At 44.8% G+C, this 21,933-nt stretch overlaps 1 protein-coding gene across 2 annotated transcripts; it reads left to right on the top strand.

The window, feature by feature from the left end:
- Positions 1–14,384: 14,384 nt before the first annotated feature.
- Positions 14,385–19,655, top strand: LOC137443424 (uncharacterized). 2 transcript variants are annotated; one of them, XM_068143124.1, is made up of 3 exons: positions 14,385–16,328; positions 16,878–16,973; positions 17,705–19,655. In XM_068143124.1, exons 1-3 carry the CDS (start codon positions 14,385–14,387, stop codon positions 19,157–19,159), a joined length of 3,495 nt encoding a protein of 1,164 aa, XP_067999225.1. In that variant the 3' UTR covers positions 19,160–19,655. The 2 variants fall into 2 exon arrangements, with proteins under 2 accessions (XP_067999225.1, XP_067999223.1); XM_068143122.1 differs by having other exon boundaries at positions 14,385–16,973.
- Positions 19,656–21,933: the final 2,278 nt, after the last annotated feature.

Genomic DNA, 21,933 nt, shown 5'->3' with positions numbered 1-21,933 from the left:
CTTCCTTATATTCCCCCTGTTCTACCTGTCCTTCCCTCCACTTCCTGTAGAGTTTCCTTTTAAGTAATAGTGTGTCCAGTAGCTCCTTGCCCATCCAGGCAGGCCTCCTAGCATTCTTACCTGCTTTTCTCTTTGTTGGTACACAGAGCTCCTGGACACAGAGGAGGTGGTCCTTGAATACTGACCAGCTGTCCTGGGTCCCTCTTCCCTCCAGGGCTTTGTCCCACGACACTTTGGCTAGCAGATCCCTGAAGCGATCAAAATCTGCATGCCTAAAGTCTAGGGTCGTGAGCTTGGAATACTTCCTCCTGATTGCCCTGAGGATGTTAAATTCAACTGCTTCATGGTCACTGCAGCCAAGGCCGTCTATGAGCCTCACATTGCTTACCAGCCCTTCCCTGTTGGTGAGAACAAGGTCCAGCATAGCACCATTTCTTGTTGGTTCCTCCACCATTTGGAGGAGGAAGTTGTCTTCTATGCAGTCCAGGAACATCCTGGATTGCTGGTGCCATGCTGAGCATGGCCTACCACCATGTCAGGCTCTAGGCCTGCACTGCCAGATTGCTCACACTGCTCATCGCTGGCATTGCCACAATATATAAACAATGCTTATAGTTACCTTTGGGACCCCACTGGTCCCAACCCAAGAGCTCTTTTACCTAGGGGTGCAATAAATGCCTCGCTCCCGCACAGGGCGTCCCCTCACGCTTTACGGAGTTACCCCTTTTATAGAAGCATATCTTCTCTTTGCTGGCCATCTTGTCTGTTCCTGCAGCGATCTGATGAGCAGCGGAGCTCTCCTTGAGAATTTCTCGGAGGGCCCTGAGAGGTCCGGCTCCTCAGCAGGTCCTGCAGCTAAACAGAGTCATCCTGCCGCGGTCGCCAAATTGACTTTGAGAAAGATACACAAGAGACTCATTAAGTTTCTTGTATTATGCTTCTATTCAGGTGCCTGACACAGGTAGAATAATTTCAAAATAACTGTGTACCTTCAGAGAGTTTTGGGCAAACTTTTATACAAAAAGTTATCTGTCTATAATGACAGAGGTATGTTAATATTTCACAGAAAAGTCCAGATGTTTCCTATCTATACAAAGGTTATCTATCTAAAAATAGCAGAAGTATACATATAATCCAGGTGTCCTTTATCTTATACAAAAGATCATCTTGTCCAAGACTAACAGAAGTAAATCACTGAAAAATCCTGTTATTCCTTATCTATGCAAAGGCTGCCTGCCAACTCCTCTCCCCATCCCTTCATTCCAGTATTCAGCTAACAAGAGGAAAATTCTTATCAACTCTGTTATTCTGTTAATGAGAATTTTCTGTTCATCACTGGCAATTACAGAGGTCTACCCGGTCTTGCCTCCTTCAATCCCCACCAATGCTCTGCTCAGACCATGTCTCCTTCCCTTGTTCAGGGAGGTCGTACCAATTTCGAACCCCAATCTGTTTCTAGTTTGTGATGTTTTCAGGCAAGACCCATTACCACTCCTATTCTGATACTGGAACTCAAATCATGACCATCTTTATGTCCTCCATTTGGGGTACCACAGTCCATTCAGGGGGTGGATCCACCAGTCCTTTGTTGGCTGTATTGCAGTCTCTGTGGTCCCACTAGCCGAACACAGTTTTTGGTAATTTAACACAAAGAACATAGATGAATCCTCTGTTCTAATCACTTCAAATTATAACCACATAGACCAATGTTACAATTATTCCAACAAGCCAATTTACATTTGACAATCAAGAAGTTAAAGTTTTTGAACCCACAGGAAACCTAATTACATAACTACAACAGCATACATTTATAACCACACACACTCTCAGCACATCATTATAGTGCAGCAGAAAAATTTACCATCACTTTTCTAAATAACCAGTTTACCATTACTATTACACTTTACCCATCCCCAATGACATCAAGTCCCAGGATGTTTTATACACAGAATGAAATCCTTGATATTTTCTTGCAATGCAGATTCAATGTCACACAATATCAGATGTTGCAAAAGGTGGGTTTGTCTCGCTAGTTCCAGAGCCTTCAGACTGAGGTGTTCCTGAAGTGGTCCTTTTGCTCACGAAACATGTGTTCACCCTTTTTCTGCAGTACGAACAGCTGTATCTGTTGTTAACAAAACCAAGAAAAGATCCTTCTCAGGGGGAAATTAGTGACTCTCCTTTCCAAGGTTTTATTAACACTTTACCCCCAGCTTTAATTCTATATATATCAGGAATCCCAAAGGTGGGATCTGAGACCAGAAAAAAAAAAAAAGTTGCTTTCTGGGCCTCCTCTACTAATAAGGGCCGCTGATAAGAAAATTGGCCCTCACCTACTTACAGAATCTAATAACTTGGAACAATGTCCAACAGGATTTTTACTTCCAGTTCAGTACTGGGTCAACACCCCATATAGATATGCCCTTAATAAAAAAGGGGTCCAGGAGGGCTGGACCTGCTTCAAGGAAGAATTGTTGAAGGCGCAGGGACAGGCTGTGCCAATGTGTCGGAAGATGAGCCGCCGGGGCAGACGGCCAGCCTGGATGGTTAATGAACTTTTAATAGAACTAAGGGAAAAAAAGAGGGTGTATCACCTTTCGAAGAAAGGTGAGGCAACCCATAGAATGTTTAAGGATGTTGCCAAATCATGTAGGAAGAAAATTAGGGAGGCAAAAGCACATTTGGAACTTAAACTGGCCTCTACTGTGAAGGACAACAAAAAGTCCTTCTATAAATACATTAATAGCAAGAGGAAGGGCAGAGACAACCTCCACTCCTTGGTTGACATGGAGGGAAATGTTGTATCAAAGGATGAGGAAAAGGCAGAGATACTTAACACCTTCTTTGCCTCAATTTTTACTAGAAGGACAGAACATCTTCCAGACAGCTGGCCTGCAGAGCTGGCAGAAGGAGCCAGGGAGCTGCACAGTTCCCTATGTTCCAGGAGGAGGTGGTTGGAACTCTCCTCAGCAGCTTGGATCCCCACAAGCCCATGGGACCAGATGGGATCCATCCTAGGGTGCTGAGAGAGATGGCAGATGAGCTGGCCAAGCCGCTCTCCATCGTTTTTCAGCAGTCCTGCCTCACTGGAGATGTCCCAGAGGACTGGAAGCTGGCCAACGTGGTGCCCATCCACAAGAAGGGCTGGTTGGATGAGCCAGGGAATTATAGGCCTGTCAGCCTGACCTCAGTGCCAGGCAAGATCATGGAACAGGTCATCCTGAGTGCAATAACACAGCACTTACAGGATGGCCAAGGGATCAGGCCCAGCCAGCATGGATTTAGGAAGGGCAGGTCCTGCCTGACCAACCTGATCTCCTTCTATGATCAGGTGACCCACCTGGTGGATGTGGGGAGGCCTGTGGATGTAGTCTACCTGGACTTCAGCAAGGCCTTTGACACCATCCCCCATAGCAAACTGCTGGCCAAGCTGTCAGCCCATGGCTTGAACGGGAGCATACTGCACTGGGTTAGGAACTGGCTGGATGGCCGAGCCCAGAGAGTGGTGGTGAATGGTGCCACATCCAGCTGGTGACCAGTCACTAGTGGTGTACCCCAGGGATCAGTGCTGGGCCCTGTGCTCTTTAACATCTTTATCGATGATCTGGGTGAGGGCATTGAGTCCATCATCAGTAAATTTGCGGACAACACCAAGCTGGGGGCAGGAGCTGATCTGCTGGAGGGTAGAGAGGCTCTGCAGAGGGACCTCAACAGGCTGAACAGATGGGCAGAGTCCAACGGTGTAGTAGAATGGGCAAAGGAAAAAGGCCTGCAGGACTGTGGTGGTCTTCTGATAAGATAAGGGATGCCTGCAGGACTGCCTGGCGCCCTGCTAAGATAAGGAATGCCACAGAACATGATGGATGTAGCTGAATTATCACTAAGTGTCACAAGGGCACTGTAATCATGTAATCGTGAGGGTCGTAAAACAAGTAGGGGGCTTATCCAAACAAGATGTGTGTGGCTAGCTGAAGTAGGATGTTAAAACTGCAAGAGGTGGGGTTGACATGTAATCTGTAACCAATAGTATGTTACCAAGTAGGCATAATTATAGTAAACTGTATATAAGATGTGTCTGATGCTCAATAAAGTTGGATTCCGCTGATCACATTGATCGTATAGCAGCCCCTTCTTGCAACAGTGGTGGAGAATGCGGGCAACGGCGCCTTGAACAGGGACCCCACAGAGTGGGTCCTGAACCCAAAAAGGAGGGTTCTGCAAATCTCCGAAAGGAGTCACGGCGAAGAAGGAAGCCGTTCCGTTCCAAAGAGGACTATTCAGGGTTCGAGAGCGCAAAAAGGAAGAAGTATTCCGATCCAGGATAGCAGTAGTGGTGCTGTGTTTACCGACCCACAGAGAGGCGGAGGAAGCAGCAGAGACCGAAGACGCCGTAAGCCGATACTGCTCTGAGTAGTCTGTGCGCACAGGTATTACCGCATAATAGATAGTAATGGATAGGCAGGCGGCGTATGATTTATTTAAGTGCTTTTTAGAAAAGCGAGGATGTAAATTGGATTTTAAAAGGGAGTTAGTACCCATGTTAGAATATGCAGAGGAGTTAAAGTATTTTAGGGACCCTAACGAGGTATTTGAAAGGAGCGAGTGGAAGAAGTTTGGCCAAGATTTATGGTTGCGCGGGTTAGATGAAGATAAGCAAGCACGAAAATGTGGGAAGTATTGGAAGGCAGTAATGGAGTGTTTAGATAGGCACCATGCTGAGCAGGTAGCAGCGCGGCAAGCCAGATCACGTTTGGAATATTCAGACCCCAATGGTGCAGGAATAACGCATAGTGGGTTGCAGTTATCGGAGGAAGTTCAAGAACAACTGTTAACGGAGAAGGCTGCATGTGTTAGAGGTTTGGGTGGCATGGTGGCAGGTACGAGTGAAAGTAGCGGTGTCAGTAGCAAAGAGGAGGAATTTCCTCCGTCGCCTCACTCTTCTGAATTGCCGAAGGGTGAAGAAGTTGTGGAGACAAAGGAAGTAAAAAGGGAAGAGGTTAACGATGATTTAGGACAAAGAAACAGAGATTATTGGAGAAGGGTTGCAGAGCATTTACACGAGGAGGGAGATGAAGAAGGAGAATGGTGTAAGTTAGGAGATAAGCTTTTTGACAAACTGTGGGACTGGGTTACCATCAAGCTGCAAAAGCCGTGGCGAGAATGCATGAACTGTGTTAAAACCTATGAACTGGAACAGCGAATGGCTGCTGCAGTTAGAGCAACTTTGTCAGGACGAGATGCAGCACCAGGTGTATCTGAGTTGCAGTTGAAAGATGTGTTTGAGAACTATCGACCGATCGACCAGGGCTGCCCCCGATACATCTTGCGGCGACCACACCGTTTACCAGCCGTCACCACTGCCGTTTGCACACAGCAGGGAAAAAGCTGAAAAAAAGGCAGCTCAGTGTGTTCGACCCCTTTTATCAACACCTTCCTCTGACATCGCCAGCGACGGCTCGGATTCGGAAGGCAACACCGGCAGTGAGGAATTCAAACAGCGCCGACTTTGCTTTACGGCCCCTCTTAGAAAAAATGGAGTGCTTGGAGGCTCGCAATTACAGCGTTCTTATGACCGCACTCCTCCCGCGAGCCCTGCCGACCCCCGCGGATACCGACGGCTCCGACCAAGGCGGTACCGGCTGACGCACCACCGGCACCGACAGTAGAAGCGGCCCAGCAGCGGCCACGACAGCAGCGGAGCAGCGGTTACGGCAGCAGCCCCCACCCCTTTCCCCCCGCAGCGGCTTCAGCTGCACTACTCTGCTCTGATTTAAAGCAACAGTACTCATTTTGTCATTTTTGATTGTAACGTCTTTTAGAGATTTGTTATTTAGAGTTTTGTTAAGTTTTTCTTATAAGCATAATGAGTAAGTAAGCATTTGGTATTTACAGGTACTTGGTACATAGTAATTGCAGTAAGGTGTAAGTACTTTGTAATGAGTTTACATTGTATGATTTTCTTTTGGTTCGAACCTTTTTAATTGTGTGCCTATAGGCATTTCAAAGGAGCTCCATGTAATATAGTTAAGGAATGTATAAACAGGTTTTAATTTTGGAAAGTGTTTTTTAGTTAATGAACAATTTTATTTCTTTTTAGACACTGATTTGATGGATTAATTTTAACATAGTTTTTTAAGGTTTTAAGGATTTTTGGTATTAGCATAAGTTAAGGGTTTGTTATAGGTATATTATGGAATGAGATTTTTGGTTTTATCTTGTATTTGTAATAGCTCTTAAGGATTATATATATATAATGGTACCAATAAGAGATTAGTATTACTAGGATGAGAAAAAATGCTATTGGGCAAAGCAATGAAGTTCTTTTGCTCTTGCTGTTTGCCTGCAAGTTTTCTGTCTGTGAAGCTAGAGCCTGGCCAGATCTACCTTTACAGATTAAAGAAATCTTGCTATTATTAAACAATTTATGATTTTTGACCATCCTAGAGAAAATAAAAATGCAACATACCCCTAAAGTAGATTGTAAAACAGTGTTAAGGATTGCATTTATGTTTTAATCTTTGTAATGTGTTCAGGCATAATCAAGTATTTTTTGTTAATAAGAGGAGTGAAATGTAAAGATCGAAACTATTAAGATCTAAATTCCTTTTTTACAATGTCTGTTATCTTTGACCATGTATTATGCCAGCTCTGTTAAAACATTGTTATTAGTTCAACTTAAGCTTTGTACCTTGTTGGACAACAACCAAAAAGGCCAGCAGCAGTACCTTTGTGGGCTGTTGGACACTGGAGCTGATGTAAGCATTGTTTCACAGCATTTGTGGCCAGAACATTGGCCTTCATATTCATCTGCCGCCTCGATAGCCGGAGTAGGAGGCTTAAAGATCGCTCAATCTACGCCACCGATAACTGTGTCACTGGATGGAAAAACAGTTTCTGCAGTCTTTTATCAATATTGGGTTGTTGATTTTACTGATTGCTCTTGCTATATTGTTAATTTTACCTTGCTTGTTTTCATGTGTGCAAAGGATGTTAGGTTAGAATTATATAGTTTTGTTGCCTTTTGATTTTACTTGTTATAGAGTTAAACTTTGTAGAAAAAGATAAACTTTATTATAACGTGCGTCAACAATTAACAATAACCAGTAGTTAACAAGAACTGTGGAAACAACTTACTTAGAACAATTATTGAGATAACACAGAATGGCAGTAACAAAAACAAGGAGAACGGCACAGACTGAGACACTGAACAGTGAATAAACTAACACTCTAAGCCGCCTTCGACCAACCACCTCCACATCCGGGTGCAGTGTGGTACGATAGGTGGTGCCAGCTCTCCTCCTGAGAAAAGAAGATATCAATCATAAAAAAGGGAATATCCTTGATTTCTTTTGAATCACCCAAAGCCTTAACAGAACTAACCTCTTTGGTTGTTGTGGAGGGCTAACAGTTGCTACTCTAGGCCTCTCCTCCCTGGTGGGTGACAGTGGCCTAACAGCCTAATAGTGAGAAAACATTTCAGTGTTACATCCAAGTTAGGAAATATTGTCTGGGTTTTTATTAAAATACTGTAGAGAAACGTTACCATTGGTGGGCTGGCTGGCATCTCAGAAAGCTCTGGAAACGGATCCGGGGTGGTCTCGTTCTCTCTGGCGGTGGCCATCGCTTCCACCTCGAGCGGTGACACCTCGTGATTTGGGTGTGAGAATGCGCAAGTCCAGCCCTGCGCATGTGCCATAACCCTCTATGGTTCAGCCATGATGCTGTGACGCATGTTGAAATCAAGGCCATAACTAGCAAAAGGGTTTATGTCCTATATGATTGTTTTAATTGTGTTGTATGAATCTGTTAGATCACTTAGTCTCAATGCATAAGCATGTTCAAGAACTGGAATAGAGAGTAACACATTTGCAGATTGATAATAATGGTCAGTTTAAAGAATTGTTTAACACTTAGGGCTGTATATCATAATTGCTTAATGATTGTATGATTAGAGAAAATGTTTATATGGATTTAAATGTTAGCTCACCAGTTTGTTGCAATTTTAAATAGTTATAGGAAAAGTCAAAATCAATTATAGCACAAAATACATTTTAATGTTAGGTTATAAAAACAAAAGAGGGGAATTCAGGTATTATGTTATAAGAAAGAATAGTTAAAGCATACTATGTTCTCAAATTTCCATTTTATATGTGATTTTAAATATGATTTAACAAAACTTAGAGAGGATGTAAGAATTATGGAAGTTTTAGCTAGGAAAAATTTGAAATAAAAAGAAACAGCATTAGGCCAACGGTGAGCATTAATAGGACCCAGTACCTTTCCTTAGCAGAAACAAAACACCTTACGGGGTCCTTGACTCAAGCTTTAAAGAAAACGGGGGAAAAGGGTCAGGAGAGTGTACAGACCCGAGTATTGGAATGGGTCTTTCCATCCTTACAACCACAACATACCATTTTTTAAACAATTTTTGCACTTGCTGATTTAATTAAGCGTTGCCGCTTACGGTTGTATCAGCTTACGGGTCTGCCTCCAGCAATAATATATCTCCCCATGCAGCAATCGTGGATTGGTATACCAAAATAGAAGGAGTAACCAATTGTGGGTGCTCTGACAGTATTTACAGACGCAGGGAAGCGTTCCCGAAAAGCTGCAGTGACTTGGCAAGATAAGAGTATTAGCCAGTGGAGACATGTGATATTAGAGGCAGAACTACAGGACTCACTTCAAACTTTGGAATTGTTGGCAGTGTTGTGGGAATTACAGCATTGGATGAGCCAAGCTCTTAATATAGTGTCAGATTTCATGTATGTTACGGGGGTTGTACAACGGATAGAGGATGCCCTGATTAAAGATGTAACAAATAAGAGATTATATGAGTTGATGTTGAGGTTACAACAAGCCATAAGATGTGGGTCAGCATCATATTGTACTTTGCATATTAGAAGTCATAAGTTTGATGTTGGCCTGGGAGAAGGAAACGCTCGAGCAGATAAGTTGGTATCCTTATCTGTACCAGTCTCAGCCTCAGTAAAGGCCCGAGAAGCACATATGACCTTTCATCAAAATGCGAAAGGGTTGGCCAAGGAAGCATTGCGCTTTTTGTTTATTGTTATTATTATTATTATAGCTGCATGAATAATATTTAGATGTGTAATGAAACAGTTTGATCGTTTTACTGAATCTTTTGTAGTTGTTAAAGAAAACGGGGGAATTGTAGTAGAATGGGCAAAGGAAAAAGGCCTGCAGGACTGTGGTGGTCTTCTGATAAGATAAGGGATGCCTGCAGGACTGCCTGGCGCCCTGCTAAGATAAGGAATGCCACAGAACATGATGGATGTAGCTGAATTATCACTAAGTGTCACAAGGGCACTGTAATCATGTAATCGTGAGGGTCATAAAACAAGTAGGGGGCTTATCCAAACAAGATGTGTGTGGCTAGCTGAAGTAGGATGTTAAAACTGCAAGAGGTGGGGTTGACATGTAATCTGTAACCAATAGTATGTTACCAAGTAGGCATAATTATAGTAAACTGTATATAAGATGTGTCTGATGCTCAATAAAGTTGGATTCCGCTGATCACATTGATCGTATAGCCGCCCCTTCTTGCAACACAACGGCATGAGATTTAACACATCCAAGTGCCGGGTTCTGCACATTGGCCACAACAACCCCATGCAGAGCTACAGGCTGGGGTCAGGGTGGCTGGAGAGCAGCCAGGCAGAGAGGGACCTGGGGGTACTGGTCGATGGTAGGCTGAACATGAGCCTGCAGTGTGCCCAGGCAGCCAAGAGGGCCAATGGCATCCTGGCCTGCATCAGGAACAGTGTGGCCAGCAGGAGCAGGGAGGTCATTCTGCCCCTGTACACTGCACTGGTTAGACCGCACCTTGAGTACTGTGTTCAGTTCTGGGCCCCTCAATTTAGGAAGGATGTTGACTTGCTGGAACGAGTCCAGAGAAGGGCAACAAAGTTGGTGAGGGGTTTGGAACACAAGCCCTATGAGGAAAGACTGAGGGAGCTGGGGTTGCTTAGCCTGGAGAAGAGGAGACTCAGGGGTGACCTTATCACTCTCTACAACTATCTGAAGGGAGGTTGTAGACAGGCAGAGGTTGGTCTCTTCTCCCAGGCACCCAGTACCAGAACAAGAGGACACAGTCTCAGGCTGCGCCAGGGGAGGTTCAGGTTGGATGTTAGGAAGAAGCTCTATACAGAAAGAGTGATTGCCCATTGGAATGGGCTGCCCAAGGAGGTGGTGGAGTTGCCGTCATTGGAGGTTTTCAGGAGGAGACTTGATGGGGTGCTTGGTGCCATGGGTTAGCTGTTTAGGTGGGTTGGATTGGTTGATGGGTTGGACGCAATCATCTTGAAGGTCTCTTCCAACCTAGTTTGGTTTATTTATTCTAAAAAGATCAAATGATTTGTCCATGTCAGGCAAATTTAAAACAGAGCATCAATCAACATTCTTTTTATTTATCCAATCACTCATCATCTTCTGGACTCCATTTAATATTACTATTGAGGGCTAATTTATCATATAAGAATTTTACCTTTTTTTTTCCTCTCCATAATCAACAGTACCCTTACAGCAGTTACCAACATTCTAGCTTTTGCCTTCTGTTTCTCTTCATCCCTCCTTACAAACACCTTCTGAGCTTCACGTAGTAATTCCTCTAAACCTCTTGTCAATCCTCGATCTTTTCCAATTTCTAATATCTGCCCATGGTTTTGCCACAAACTGCATCCTGAGAAGTATTGCCCCAGCTGCAGAACTGGGATCTATTCCAGAATAGAGCTGCAAACTTCTCTTTAATCTTACCATCCACTCTGTAGGAGGCCGCCTCTGATGCTCACTATAGGCTTTATCAAAATTTCTGGGCACAGCTTCTTAATTCCTTGTATTACCTCCCATGTTCTGTCTCCCTTGTAGCTGTTGATGGTCCCACTGAGGATCTTGATTAGGCCACTTCTGATTTCTTGGTGGCCCCCCCCCTCTGATTTTACCTCTCCCATATTCTCATGTCAGCCTGTCGGCCTTTTCCTTGTCTTTGTCCTTATTCTCAGTTGTTAATGTAAATATGGGAACAGGGGTAGGGCGTGAGGCCCTAATGCAAACAGCAGCATCTTCCCTACTAAAACACTTTTTCAAAGCTTGGCAAATGCAATCATCAAAAGAGAAACCATTTTTTTTTTTCTTTGATTTTCCTTTTCTCAACTCCTCATCATCCCAATACTGTAACATGATCCCTAATGCGCTCTCTGGGATGGGAGTGGGAGGGAGTTCTGATTACTTTCTTTTGTCCCATTCTACTGATCACTAATCACTGCCCGGGGATCAAAACCGAGCGGCGGCAGTTGAAGCGCCGGCTCCGAGCCATTAGCCCGCTCCCTGTGAACGACCGCCCCCCCTTCACTTGCAAAGTCAAACCGCAAAAAACCCTCACCTGCCATAGCCCAGGTCCCTGCCCTCCTGTGGAAGCCTGAAACCACGGAAAAATAAACTTCCCGAAGCAGGTGCCTCAAACTGAGGTCCCCCCCTAGAAACCGAGACGTCAAACCTGCGAGTGTAACCGCGCCACGGGCCCCCACAGTTCAAGCCCCCCTAAGGAACCGACCGCAGGATACGAAAAACTGCTGAACCCGGGTCCCCCACCGCCAGAATACCGGAAGCCAGGACGTCAAACCCGTGACCGCCACCGCGATGCGGGCCCCCACGGCCCAGGCCCCTCCAGAAACCGGACCGCAGGATACCAAAACCCCGAAACCGGGTCCCTCACCACTGGGATGCCAGACACCTACGGATGACCAGTCTCCACAGACCCTAGTGATGAACAGAAAAGTCTCATTAACAGAATAACAGAGTTGATAAGAATTTTCTGCTTGTTAGCTGAAATGCTGGAATGCAGGGAGGGGGAGAGGGGTTGGCAGACAGCCTTTGGATAGATAAGGAATAGCAGGATTTTTCAGTGATTTACTTCTGTTAGTCTTGGACAAGATGATCTTTTGTATAAGATAAAGGACACCTACATGATATGTATACTTCTGCTCTTTTAGATAGATAAGCTTTGTATAGATAGGAAGCATCTGGATAGATAAGCTTTGTATAGATAGAAAGCATCTGGATAGATAAGCTTTGTATAGATAGGAAGCATCTGGACCCCTGTCATTATAGACAGATAACTTTTTGTATAAAAGCTTGCCCAAAACTCTCTGAAGACACACAGGTCTTTTGAAATGATTCTACCTGTGTCAGGCGCGCCAGAATAGAAGCATAATACAAGAAACTTACTGAGTCTCTTGTGTGTCATTCTCTAAGTCAATTTGGCGACCGCGGCAGGACGACTCTGTTTGGCTGCAGGACCTGCTGAGGAGCCGGACCTCTCAGGGCCCGCCGAGAAATTCTCGAGGAGAGCTCCGCTGCTCATCAGATCGCTGCAGGAACAGACAAGACTGCCAGCACAGAGAAGGTATGCTTCTATGAAAGGGGTAGCTCCGTAAGTCGCGAGGGGACGCCCTGCGCGGGAGAGAGGCATTTATTGCACCCCTAGGTAAAAGAGCTCTTGGGTTGGGACCAGGGGGGTCCCAAAGGTAACTATAGGCATTGTTTATGTATCATGAACATTGTCTGTAGTGTGGGACCAGGGGGGTCCCAAAGGGAATTATTAGTACCGTTTAAGTGTGCGAGGGGCCAAGAGGGTCCCTAAAGAACATAAAGTACGAGAGGTTTTGAATGTGTGGCTGAGTGTGTGTGGCCAATAACTGTGTGCTAAGGACCGGTCATTATTGTTGTAGTTGTATTTGTATTTGTTTTGTGTTCTGTGTGCTGTAAAAAGAAAGTACTGTGTTGTATTGTGTAAAATGGGAGGGAGACAAAGTAGTGAGATCCCAAGACACAGCCCACTTGGTTGTATACTTGCCCACTGGGGGGAAATTGGAGGACCCCCAGGAGGGTCAACAAATCAAAAGACTCTAATTAAATTTTGTACCCGGTGGTGGCCATTATATAAATTAGATGGTGGAGAGAAATGGCCTGTAAATGGGAGTCTGGAGTATGATACTTTACTGCAATTGATGTTGTTTTTAAGAAGAGAAAAGAGATGGGATGAGACAATATATGCTGATATGTTTTTCTATCTCCGAGAGCATCCGGAGTTTCAAAGGGACTGTGGTGTTAGAGCTCCCTCAGATCCAATGGTTTTGGCCCTTGAAAAAGAAAACAAGGCCAAGAATAAGAGGCAGACACAGTTGAAAAGGTGTTGCTCTGCGTGTAGTATAGGGCAGAGGTGTCTTAAACTTGAGGAAATAAAAGACCTGCCTGAATTTTATCAATCTCCAGGAAAATTGCAAGAGGTAGTGACAGAGAGTTCGGAAAATAATGTCGGAGGTTTTGGGAGTGGCAGCAATTCAGATAGTGATACTGGAGTCAGTTCCCAGAGCTATGCTCAGGGAAGCCCAGTGGCAAGAAGGACCCGAGGACAGCAAGCAAATGCCCCGGCTTCCCAGGTACTCATTCAAGCCCCCCTGCGACAAGCAGTAGGGCCTGAGGGGGACCCAGTCTGGATTAAGGTGCCTTTTACAAGTCATGATTTGGATAGTTGGAGAGAAAAGGCTAAAAATTATCGTAATGATCCCACAGGGACAGCTACACATTTTCGATTCATGGTTAGGCAGCACAATCCAGACTGGGACGATATCCAGTTATTATTAGAACAAATGACTGAAACAGAGAAACAATTAATTGAAAAACATGGATTGGAGCTTGCAACAGAAAGAATTCAAACCCGGGGAGGGGGGGCAAACATTGGAGATGTATTTCCACTCCAAAATCCGGAATGGAATACAAACAATGCGCTGCAAAGGACTAGATTGGAGGAATACCGGGAGTTTGTAGCCAGGGGAATAGAAAAAGCCATTCCGAAAGCAATTAACTGGTCTGTGTTATACTCAGTCAGACAAGGACCTGGTGAATCACCCTCAGAATTCTTGGATAAGCTGAGGGAAGTAATGAGGAAAAACACCTCTCTTGACCCCGGATCAGAAGTAGGTATACAACAACTGGTATCCCTATTTATTGGCCAATCTGCTAGTGATATCAGAAAGAAGCTGCAAAAGTTGTCACCCCCGCAGGGAAGGGATTTAGAGGCACTTTTGGATGTAGCATGGAGAGTATTTTCTAACAGGGAAGAAGAAAGTAGGAGAAAAGAGAAGAGAATGTTGGTAGCAGCGTTGCAGGAAAGTAAGAAGACTAAAGGGACTAATAGAGTGCGGTTGGAAAAGGATCAGTGTGCGATTTGCAGAAAGAAGGGACACTGGAAAAGAGAATGTCCAGAGAGGAAAAAGAAAAACAGAATACAGGCACAACTAGAAGAGGATGATTAGGGAGGACCGGAGGAGACTATAAATACCCTAGCAGATCCTCTGGTTATAATGAAGCTAGGGGAACAAGAAAATAAACTGGAATTCCTAGTTGACACAGGAGCAACCTTTTCAGTCTTAAATCAAGCACTGCTGCATCTGGATGAGAGCTATGTTTCTGTGGTAGGGGCTACAGGTCAAACTGAGAAGGCATATTTTTTTAAACCTCTTAAATATAAATATGGTAAAACTTGGGGCTTACATAAGTTTTTATATATGCCAAATGCCCCAAAGTCATTGCTGGGGAGGGATTTGTTGGAAGCATTGGGAGCTGAAATTAAATTTAATAAGGGGAAGGTAGAATTCAGAGTAAGGGAGGAACAGTTGGTTGAGGTTTTAAGTCTTGCATTAATGAGCCCTCAACAAGAGAAAGACGGAATAAAAGAAAGCATAAAAGATCAAGTATATCCTGGGGTTTGGGACACTGAGCAGCCTGGAAGGGCCAAAAATGCCCTACCTGTGATAATAGATCTTAAGCCTGGAGCTCAACCTGTTAGATTAAAACAATATCCTTTAAGGAAAGAAGATAGGGAAGGAGTTTTGCCTATTGTAGAAAAATTCTTAAAGTATGGGCTGCTAACAGAGTGTGAATCAGCTTACAATACTCCAATTTTACCTGTAAGGAAACCAGCTGGAGGGTATCGGTTAGTGCAGGACCTAAGGGCTATAAATAAAATAACAAAGGATATCCATCCTGTGGTGGCAAACCCATATACCCTCTTGACTCAATTGAGAACAGAATTAGGATGGTTTACCGTCTTGGATCTAAAGGATGCCTTTTTCTGTTTACCCCTGGCCCCTGAGAGCCAGCCACTGTTTGCCTTTGAATGGGAGAACCCAGAAACTAACCGAAAGTGTCAATTAACTTGGACAGTCTTGCCCCAAGGATTTAAGAACAGCCCTACTGTCTTTGGAAATCAGCTCGCAAAAGAATTAGAGAAGTGGAACAGGCCAGAAGGCAATGGAGCTCTGCTACAGTATGTAGATGACATCCTGCTGGCCACCCAGACCAGAGCGGAATGTGAAAGCTGGACTGTGAGTATGCTGAATTTCCTGGGACTTCATGGGTACCGAGTTTCCCCGCAGAAGGCCCAAATAGTACAGCAGCAAGTAACCTACTTGGGATATGAATTAACAGCAGGACAACGAGTGCTGGGCCCTGAAAGAAAGGAGGCCATCTGTTCTATTCCACTTCCAAACACAGTAAAGGCACTCCGAACCTTTTTGGGAATGACAGGGTGGTGCCGGTTGTGGATTTATAATTATGGCCTGCTTGTGAAACCCCTCTATGAATTATTGAAAGAGACTGATAAGGACTTGCAATGGAATGGAGAAGCTGAACAAGCTTTCCGTACCTTAAAGAAGGAATTGATGAGGGCACCAGCACTAGGCCTACCTGATGTCACTAAACCTTTTTTATTGTATTCCCATGAAAGCCAAGGGATAGCACTCGGAGTCCTAGCACAAACCTTAGGACCCTACCGAAGGGCGGTGGCATACCTCTCTAAACAACTGGATGAGGTAAGCAAGGGATGGCCAGGATGCCTGAGGGCTGTGGCAGCAGTTGCAATTAACATTCAAGAGTCTCGAAAGTTCACAATGGGGCAGAAGATCACAGTCCTAGTATCACACACCATCTCTGCTGTTCTAGAAGCCAAGGGAGGACACTGGCTGTCTCCACAACGATTTCTTAAATACCAAGCCATCCTAGTAGAGCAGGATGATGTAGAAATTAAAGTTGCTAACTTTGTCAATCCAGCCTCTTTCCTCCAGGGTGGTGATGGAGAACCAGTTATTCACGATTGTTTGGAAACAATTGAGGCCACTTATTCCAGCAGACCTGACCTGAAGGAAGAACCCCTAGAAAAGGCAGACCATAACTGGTACACTGATGGAAGCAGTTTTGTGATCCAGGGAGAAAGAAAAGCTGGGTACGCTGTAACTACAGGAGAAGAGGTAATCGAGGCAGAAGCCCTACCAAGTAACACCTCCGCTCAAAAGGCAGAGATAATAGCACTGACCAGAGCTCTTGAGCTTTCCCGAGGGAAAAGTGCAAACATATGGACTGACTCCAAGTATGCCTTTGGGGTGGTACATGCCCATGGAGCCATTTGGAAAGAAAGAGGACTGTTGACATCTCAAGGAAAAGGTATTAAACATGCAGAAGAAATACTGAGGCTGCTAGAAGCAGTGCAGAAGCCAAGCAAAGTCGCCATAATGCACTGCAAAGCACACCAAAAAGGGAATACTGGTCAAGAAAGAGGCAACAGACTGGCAGATGAAACAGCTAAAAGGGTGGCCAGGGAGGGGAGAAAGGTGTCAGAGTTTGTTTTGATCCCAGATGGTAAACTGTCAATTGAGCAAAAAGAGCCAGAACCTGTGTATAGCACAGAGGATCAGAAATTAATTAAAGACCTTTTGGGGAATAGGACAGGAAAGGGCTGGGCCAGGACACCGGATGGGAGATTAATCATTCCCACGAACCTTCTCTGGGCTTTTGTTCAGATGGAACATGCAAAGACTCACTGGGGAGCAGAAGCCCTGTATCGAAAATTGGTTCAGGAGTGTATAGCACGGAAATTATACACCACGGTCGAACAGGTAACCCGGCAATGTGAGGTGTGTCTTAAGGCTAACCCCAAAGTAAGAAGAGGAGTTAGACTGGGACAAATTAGCAGAGGAAATTATCCAGGACAGCAATGGCAAATTGATTTTACTGAGCTCCCAAGAAAGGGGGGATACAGGTACCTGTTGGTACTCACTGACACCTTCTCTGGTTGGCCAGAAGCATTTCCCTGTCGCACAAACAAAGCACGGGAGGTTACTAAGGCAGTGTTACAAGAAATAATACCTCGTTTTGGGGTACCTGCTGCTATTTCCTCAGACAGGGGACCTCATTTTGTGGCCAAGGTGGTACAACAGGTGAGCAAAATTTTAGGGATTGATTGGCAACTCCACGCCCCCTACAATCCACATTCGAGTGGGCAAGTGGAGAAAATGAACCATTTAATCAAAAACCAGATAGTAAAAATTGGACAGGAAGCAAACCTTCCTTGGCCACAAGCATTACCAATTGCCCTGTTGCGAATTCGAACTAAGCAAAGAATAAAGGAAGGGTTGAGCCCATTTGAAATCCTGTTTGGAAGACCTTATGTAGTAGGAACTATGGACCCTTCTGAACCAGGGCAATTTAGAGAGGAAATGTTGAACAAGTATGTTCAGCAAATTTATAAGAACCTGAGCATTGTTAGCAAACAGGTGATTGGAACCAATGTGAGAGGGTTAGACAGACCAGTCCATGATGTGGAACCTGGAGATTATGTCTATGTCAGATCTCTTTCAGAAAACCCTCTGGAGCCCAAGTGGACCGGACCATATCAGGTGTTATTGACATCCTTCACAGCCATCAAAATCAAGGAACAAGCTGCTTGGATTCACCACACCAGAGTCAAGAAGACTTCAGCAAGAGAATGGAAACTCGAATCTCAGGGACCCCTGAAGCTCAAGCTGTATCGATAATCGTGATTTGTTTGTTGGTTAATACTATTGAAGGATGGGAAGGCAATATGTACTTAAATGTTAGTCAAGAATTGGCTTTGCAAACTAATCTTTCTAACTGTTGGATATGCACTGAACTTCCTCGAGGCCAAATGAGGACCCCTTTATTTGGGGTAGCCTCAATGAATTGGACATGGGGGCCGTCAGACTGGGTGACTACATCTGATAGTAACTTCCACAATTGTCAGCATGGGAAAGATAGCTCAGAAAGGTTGGGTCCAAAGTTTGACTTATTAATTGTAGATCCTTCACGAACCCTTTTTGTAGAAAGTAATGAAAGTAGTGAAAATAAGGTAGGATGGCGAAATTTAACAGGGTTGGGCTGCAGCTGGAATTACTCTTCCCCTGGAGAAGTCTCAGGTGCCAATCCATGGGTTCAGGGAAATGGCTGTACCTCTTCTAAAGAAAGCAGGCTGGATGTTGTAGGGGCTGGTGTCGCCCTATTAAGTCAAATTAGTTGCTTACTCCCTTATGGATATTGGTGGTTATGTGGGGATGGGCATGCCAGAAAAAGCTTACCCCCAAAATGGACAGGAGTTTGCACTGCAGGCTACTTAACCCCACAAATCACTGTCCATCATGAGATCCTGCCTAGAGGATATTGGAGAACTCTTTGGAGAAGACACAGAAGGACAGCAAATCCCCTTGTCAGATACAATACTGGATATCACAGTTTTGTTCGAGCATTGTTCCCTGCATTAGGCGTTGCACAACTTGAAAAAGCAATAGTAAATATATCAGCTACAATGGAAGTCATTGCTAATTCAGCAGCTGATGCAGTGCAGAATCTGCAGGTGGAAGTTAAGTCTGTGAGCAGTGTGTCACTACAAAACAGGCTGGCTTTGGATATTATTACAGCTGAAATGGGAGGGGTGTGTACCCTGATAAACACCACTTGTTGCACCTATGTAGATAGATCAGGACAAATTAAAACTGATGTACAAAATATATGGGAACAGGGGAAAGTATTACATGAGGTAAGCAAGGATGATACATCATATGGATTATCAGACCTCTGGGAAGAGTTAACCTCATGGATGCCCAATATACGCTGGCTTAAACAGTTGTTGCTGGGAATTGTAATGATTGTTTTATTAATAATATTACTGCTAGTTTTGATTGAGATAATTATGTGTACTGGAAAGAGTAGTGTAGAATCCTACCATAAGTATAAAAATTATACACTCAGGCATGAGCTGGAAACAGGACATTATTTTAAGAAAATATAGTATAGGAATATACTCTTGGCTGTAAGAAAGGGGGGAATTGATGAACAGAAAAGTCTCATTAACAGAATAACAGAGTTGATAAGAATTTTCTGCTTGTTAGCTGAAATGCTGGAATGCAGGGAGGGGGAGAGGGGTTGGCAGACAGCCTTTGGATAGATAAGGAATAGCAGGATTTTTCAGTGATTTACTTCTGTTAGTCTTGGACAAGATGATCTTTTGTATAAGATAAAGGACACCTACATGATATGTATACTTCTGCTCTTTTAGATAGATAAGCTTTGTATAGATAGGAAGCATCTGGATAGATAAGCTTTGTATAGATAGAAAGCATCTGGATAGATAAGCTTTGTATAGATAGGAAGCATCTGGACCCCTGTCATTATAGACAGATAACTTTTTGTATAAAAGCTTGCCCAAAACTCTCTGAAGACACACAGGTCTTTTGAAATGATTCTACCTGTGTCAGGCGCGCCAGAATAGAAGCATAATACAAGAAACTTACTGAGTCTCTTGTGTGTCATTCTCTAAGTCACTAGACCGTAGAAACAACGCTGCCCCTTCACAGCCCGAATTCTCCAGGGCTGTGAAGACCACCTGACTACCATCCAGAATCCTGGAATCCCCACCCACAGTGAAATTCCGGGACCCCGTAGCCAGGACCCCTACCCAGGCAAAACTCACCGAACGGCCTGAAACCTACGCATCACCTGATACTCCATACATCACACCCACCAATTCTTCAGACAAAAACCAACTGACTATCCACAATCCAAACAATCCTTGCCTTGGGGCTTGAAGAGAGACAATTCTCCTTCCAACCCCAATTGCCCCTTCTCCCAAGTTCAACAGGTTATCTACACCTAACCCCCCCCTCTATTTTCTTCTGACCGTCATCTGCCCCTCTTCCAGAACTACCCTTATGTCCAACTGAACTATCTCTCCCTAGTAAATTACGTCTTGCACTTGGTACTACACTATTCTATCTTCAGTCTCCAATTTAACATCCTTAGCTACTGGGACTTTAAACCTTTCCCCTTTTGCCCCTAAAACTCGCTCTCCACACCCCCTCTAGGAACCTTGGTAACACAAGTAACCCTCCTTCTCTGACCTGAGCCTGGCCACCTCCTGGGCCTGATCCTTTACCTGTCCCTGGTGGGCATGGCTCAGCCACTGTAGCTCTCCCCACAACAGCTCCTGCTCTGCCCGCCGCACTACCGCAGGTGCTGGTGCAAACACTGACACTGGCCTTGCAGCTCCAGCTGCTCTACACGCAGCCCCTACCCTAATGGCCCCGCTCCAGGCCCGCCTGGAGCTGATCCAACTAAGCTTATAAAAAACCTTAAGATCTCTCTTCTCCTTGGGCACTCTCGTTTCAAATGCCCAACCTTCCCACAATCTACTTTTCTCTCTAGGCCCTTCCTCCATTATCCTTTTTGCCTTATCCTTATCCTGCGTATTGTGCCTCCAATACGCAACCCCAGAGGACTGTCTGGGGGTATATCCCTGGGTACCCTTGTTGCTCCCATCTTTCCCAGGGCTGGTCTACACCTGACCCTTGCCCCATTTCCCGAGGTCCACGCTTTCCATCACCAACTGCTTCGTCCCTTCACTGGCCAAGTCCCTCGCGGGATATTGGAAACGCAGTTAGAAGGACTCCGCACTCGCTTCGTGGATCTGGACTGTCCAGTCCACGTCTCACGCACGCACACACTCTCACTGACCTCAATACCCGCCCAATCAGACAATACTTACTTACTTCTTGCCCGGGACTTTGTGCACAAGAATTACAGGCAACTTTCGGGAGCTCCTTCCCTTGCCTTTATCTTATAACGTTGGCTGGATCTATCCGTGTTCCGAGAGGCTTCCAGAGTCCTCCTTCCGGGCCGCCGAAATCGGCGGGGGCGCCCCCCCTTCTGAAGGGCCTCGAAAGCCATTGCAGACAGGGCAATCATGTACGGGTCACCAAATTGTGAGAGACAAACTCACTGCTGAAATTTATAACCAGTTTATTATAAAATAAAGGCAACACAGCGCTGGGCGCATAGCAAGTTTGCTAGAGGCGCACCCTAACAACACAAGTTGAACTTATATAGATGGCAAACATACATATTCATATATTAAAATGTACATATTCATATATTCCCCAGCAAGCTCTCACCCCTCTTCATCAGGACTGAGACAAAACCTGCACTTTTGACCTGGTCAGTCTTCAGACCTGTTGGCGCCTCACCTTTCTCTCCCAATACCCCACACAATACAGACCATAACCAACCAATCAGCCCAATGATCGAACCCAATGGTCCCCAGTAATTCCCCTTGTGAAAGCCAAATATTATAACCAGTTTCTCACATCATCATGTCCTACCATTAACCCAGCAGTGCTAAGTCCACCATTAAACCATGCCCCTAAACACTACATATACATATAAAAGACCTCCCAAGTGTGCCTTTTAAATACCACCACTTCCCAGGGCAGCCTGTTACAATGCTTAACAACCCTTTTGGCGAAGAAATTTTTCCCAGTATCCAATCTAAACCTCCACTGGTGCAAGTTAAGGTCATTTCCTCTGATCCTATCACTTGTTTCCAGGGAGAAGAGATAGCACCCACATCACTACAACCTCCTTTAAGATAGCCATAGAGAGAAAGAAGGTCTCCCCTCAGGCTCCTTTTCTCCAGGCTGAACAACTTGGGTTCCCTTACAGCCACATCTCACAAGACCTGTTCTCCAGACACTTCACCAGCTTTGCTGCCCTTTTCTAGATGCATGCCAG

The sequence above is a fragment of the Melanerpes formicivorus genome, unplaced genomic scaffold, assembly GCF_026170545.1.
Source record: "Melanerpes formicivorus ecotype bairdi unplaced genomic scaffold, bMelFor1.0.p_v2 SCAF_9, whole genome shotgun sequence".
NCBI lineage: Eukaryota > Metazoa > Chordata > Aves > Piciformes > Picidae > Melanerpes > Melanerpes formicivorus.
Note: the sequence above shows the minus strand (reverse complement) of the source record. Positions and strands in the feature narration are given on the sequence as shown.

Bases quoted from the DNA above. Each gene is read 5' to 3' on its own strand.
- LOC137443424 (XM_068143122.1), top strand. From the start codon at position 14,385: ATGAAGCTAGGGGAACAAGAAAATAAACTGGAATTCCTAGTTGACACA. The intron at 16,974-17,704 runs GTAACCCGGCAA...TGTCTATGTCAG, and splicing joins TATACACCACGGTCGAACAG to ATCTCTTTCAGAAAACCCTC.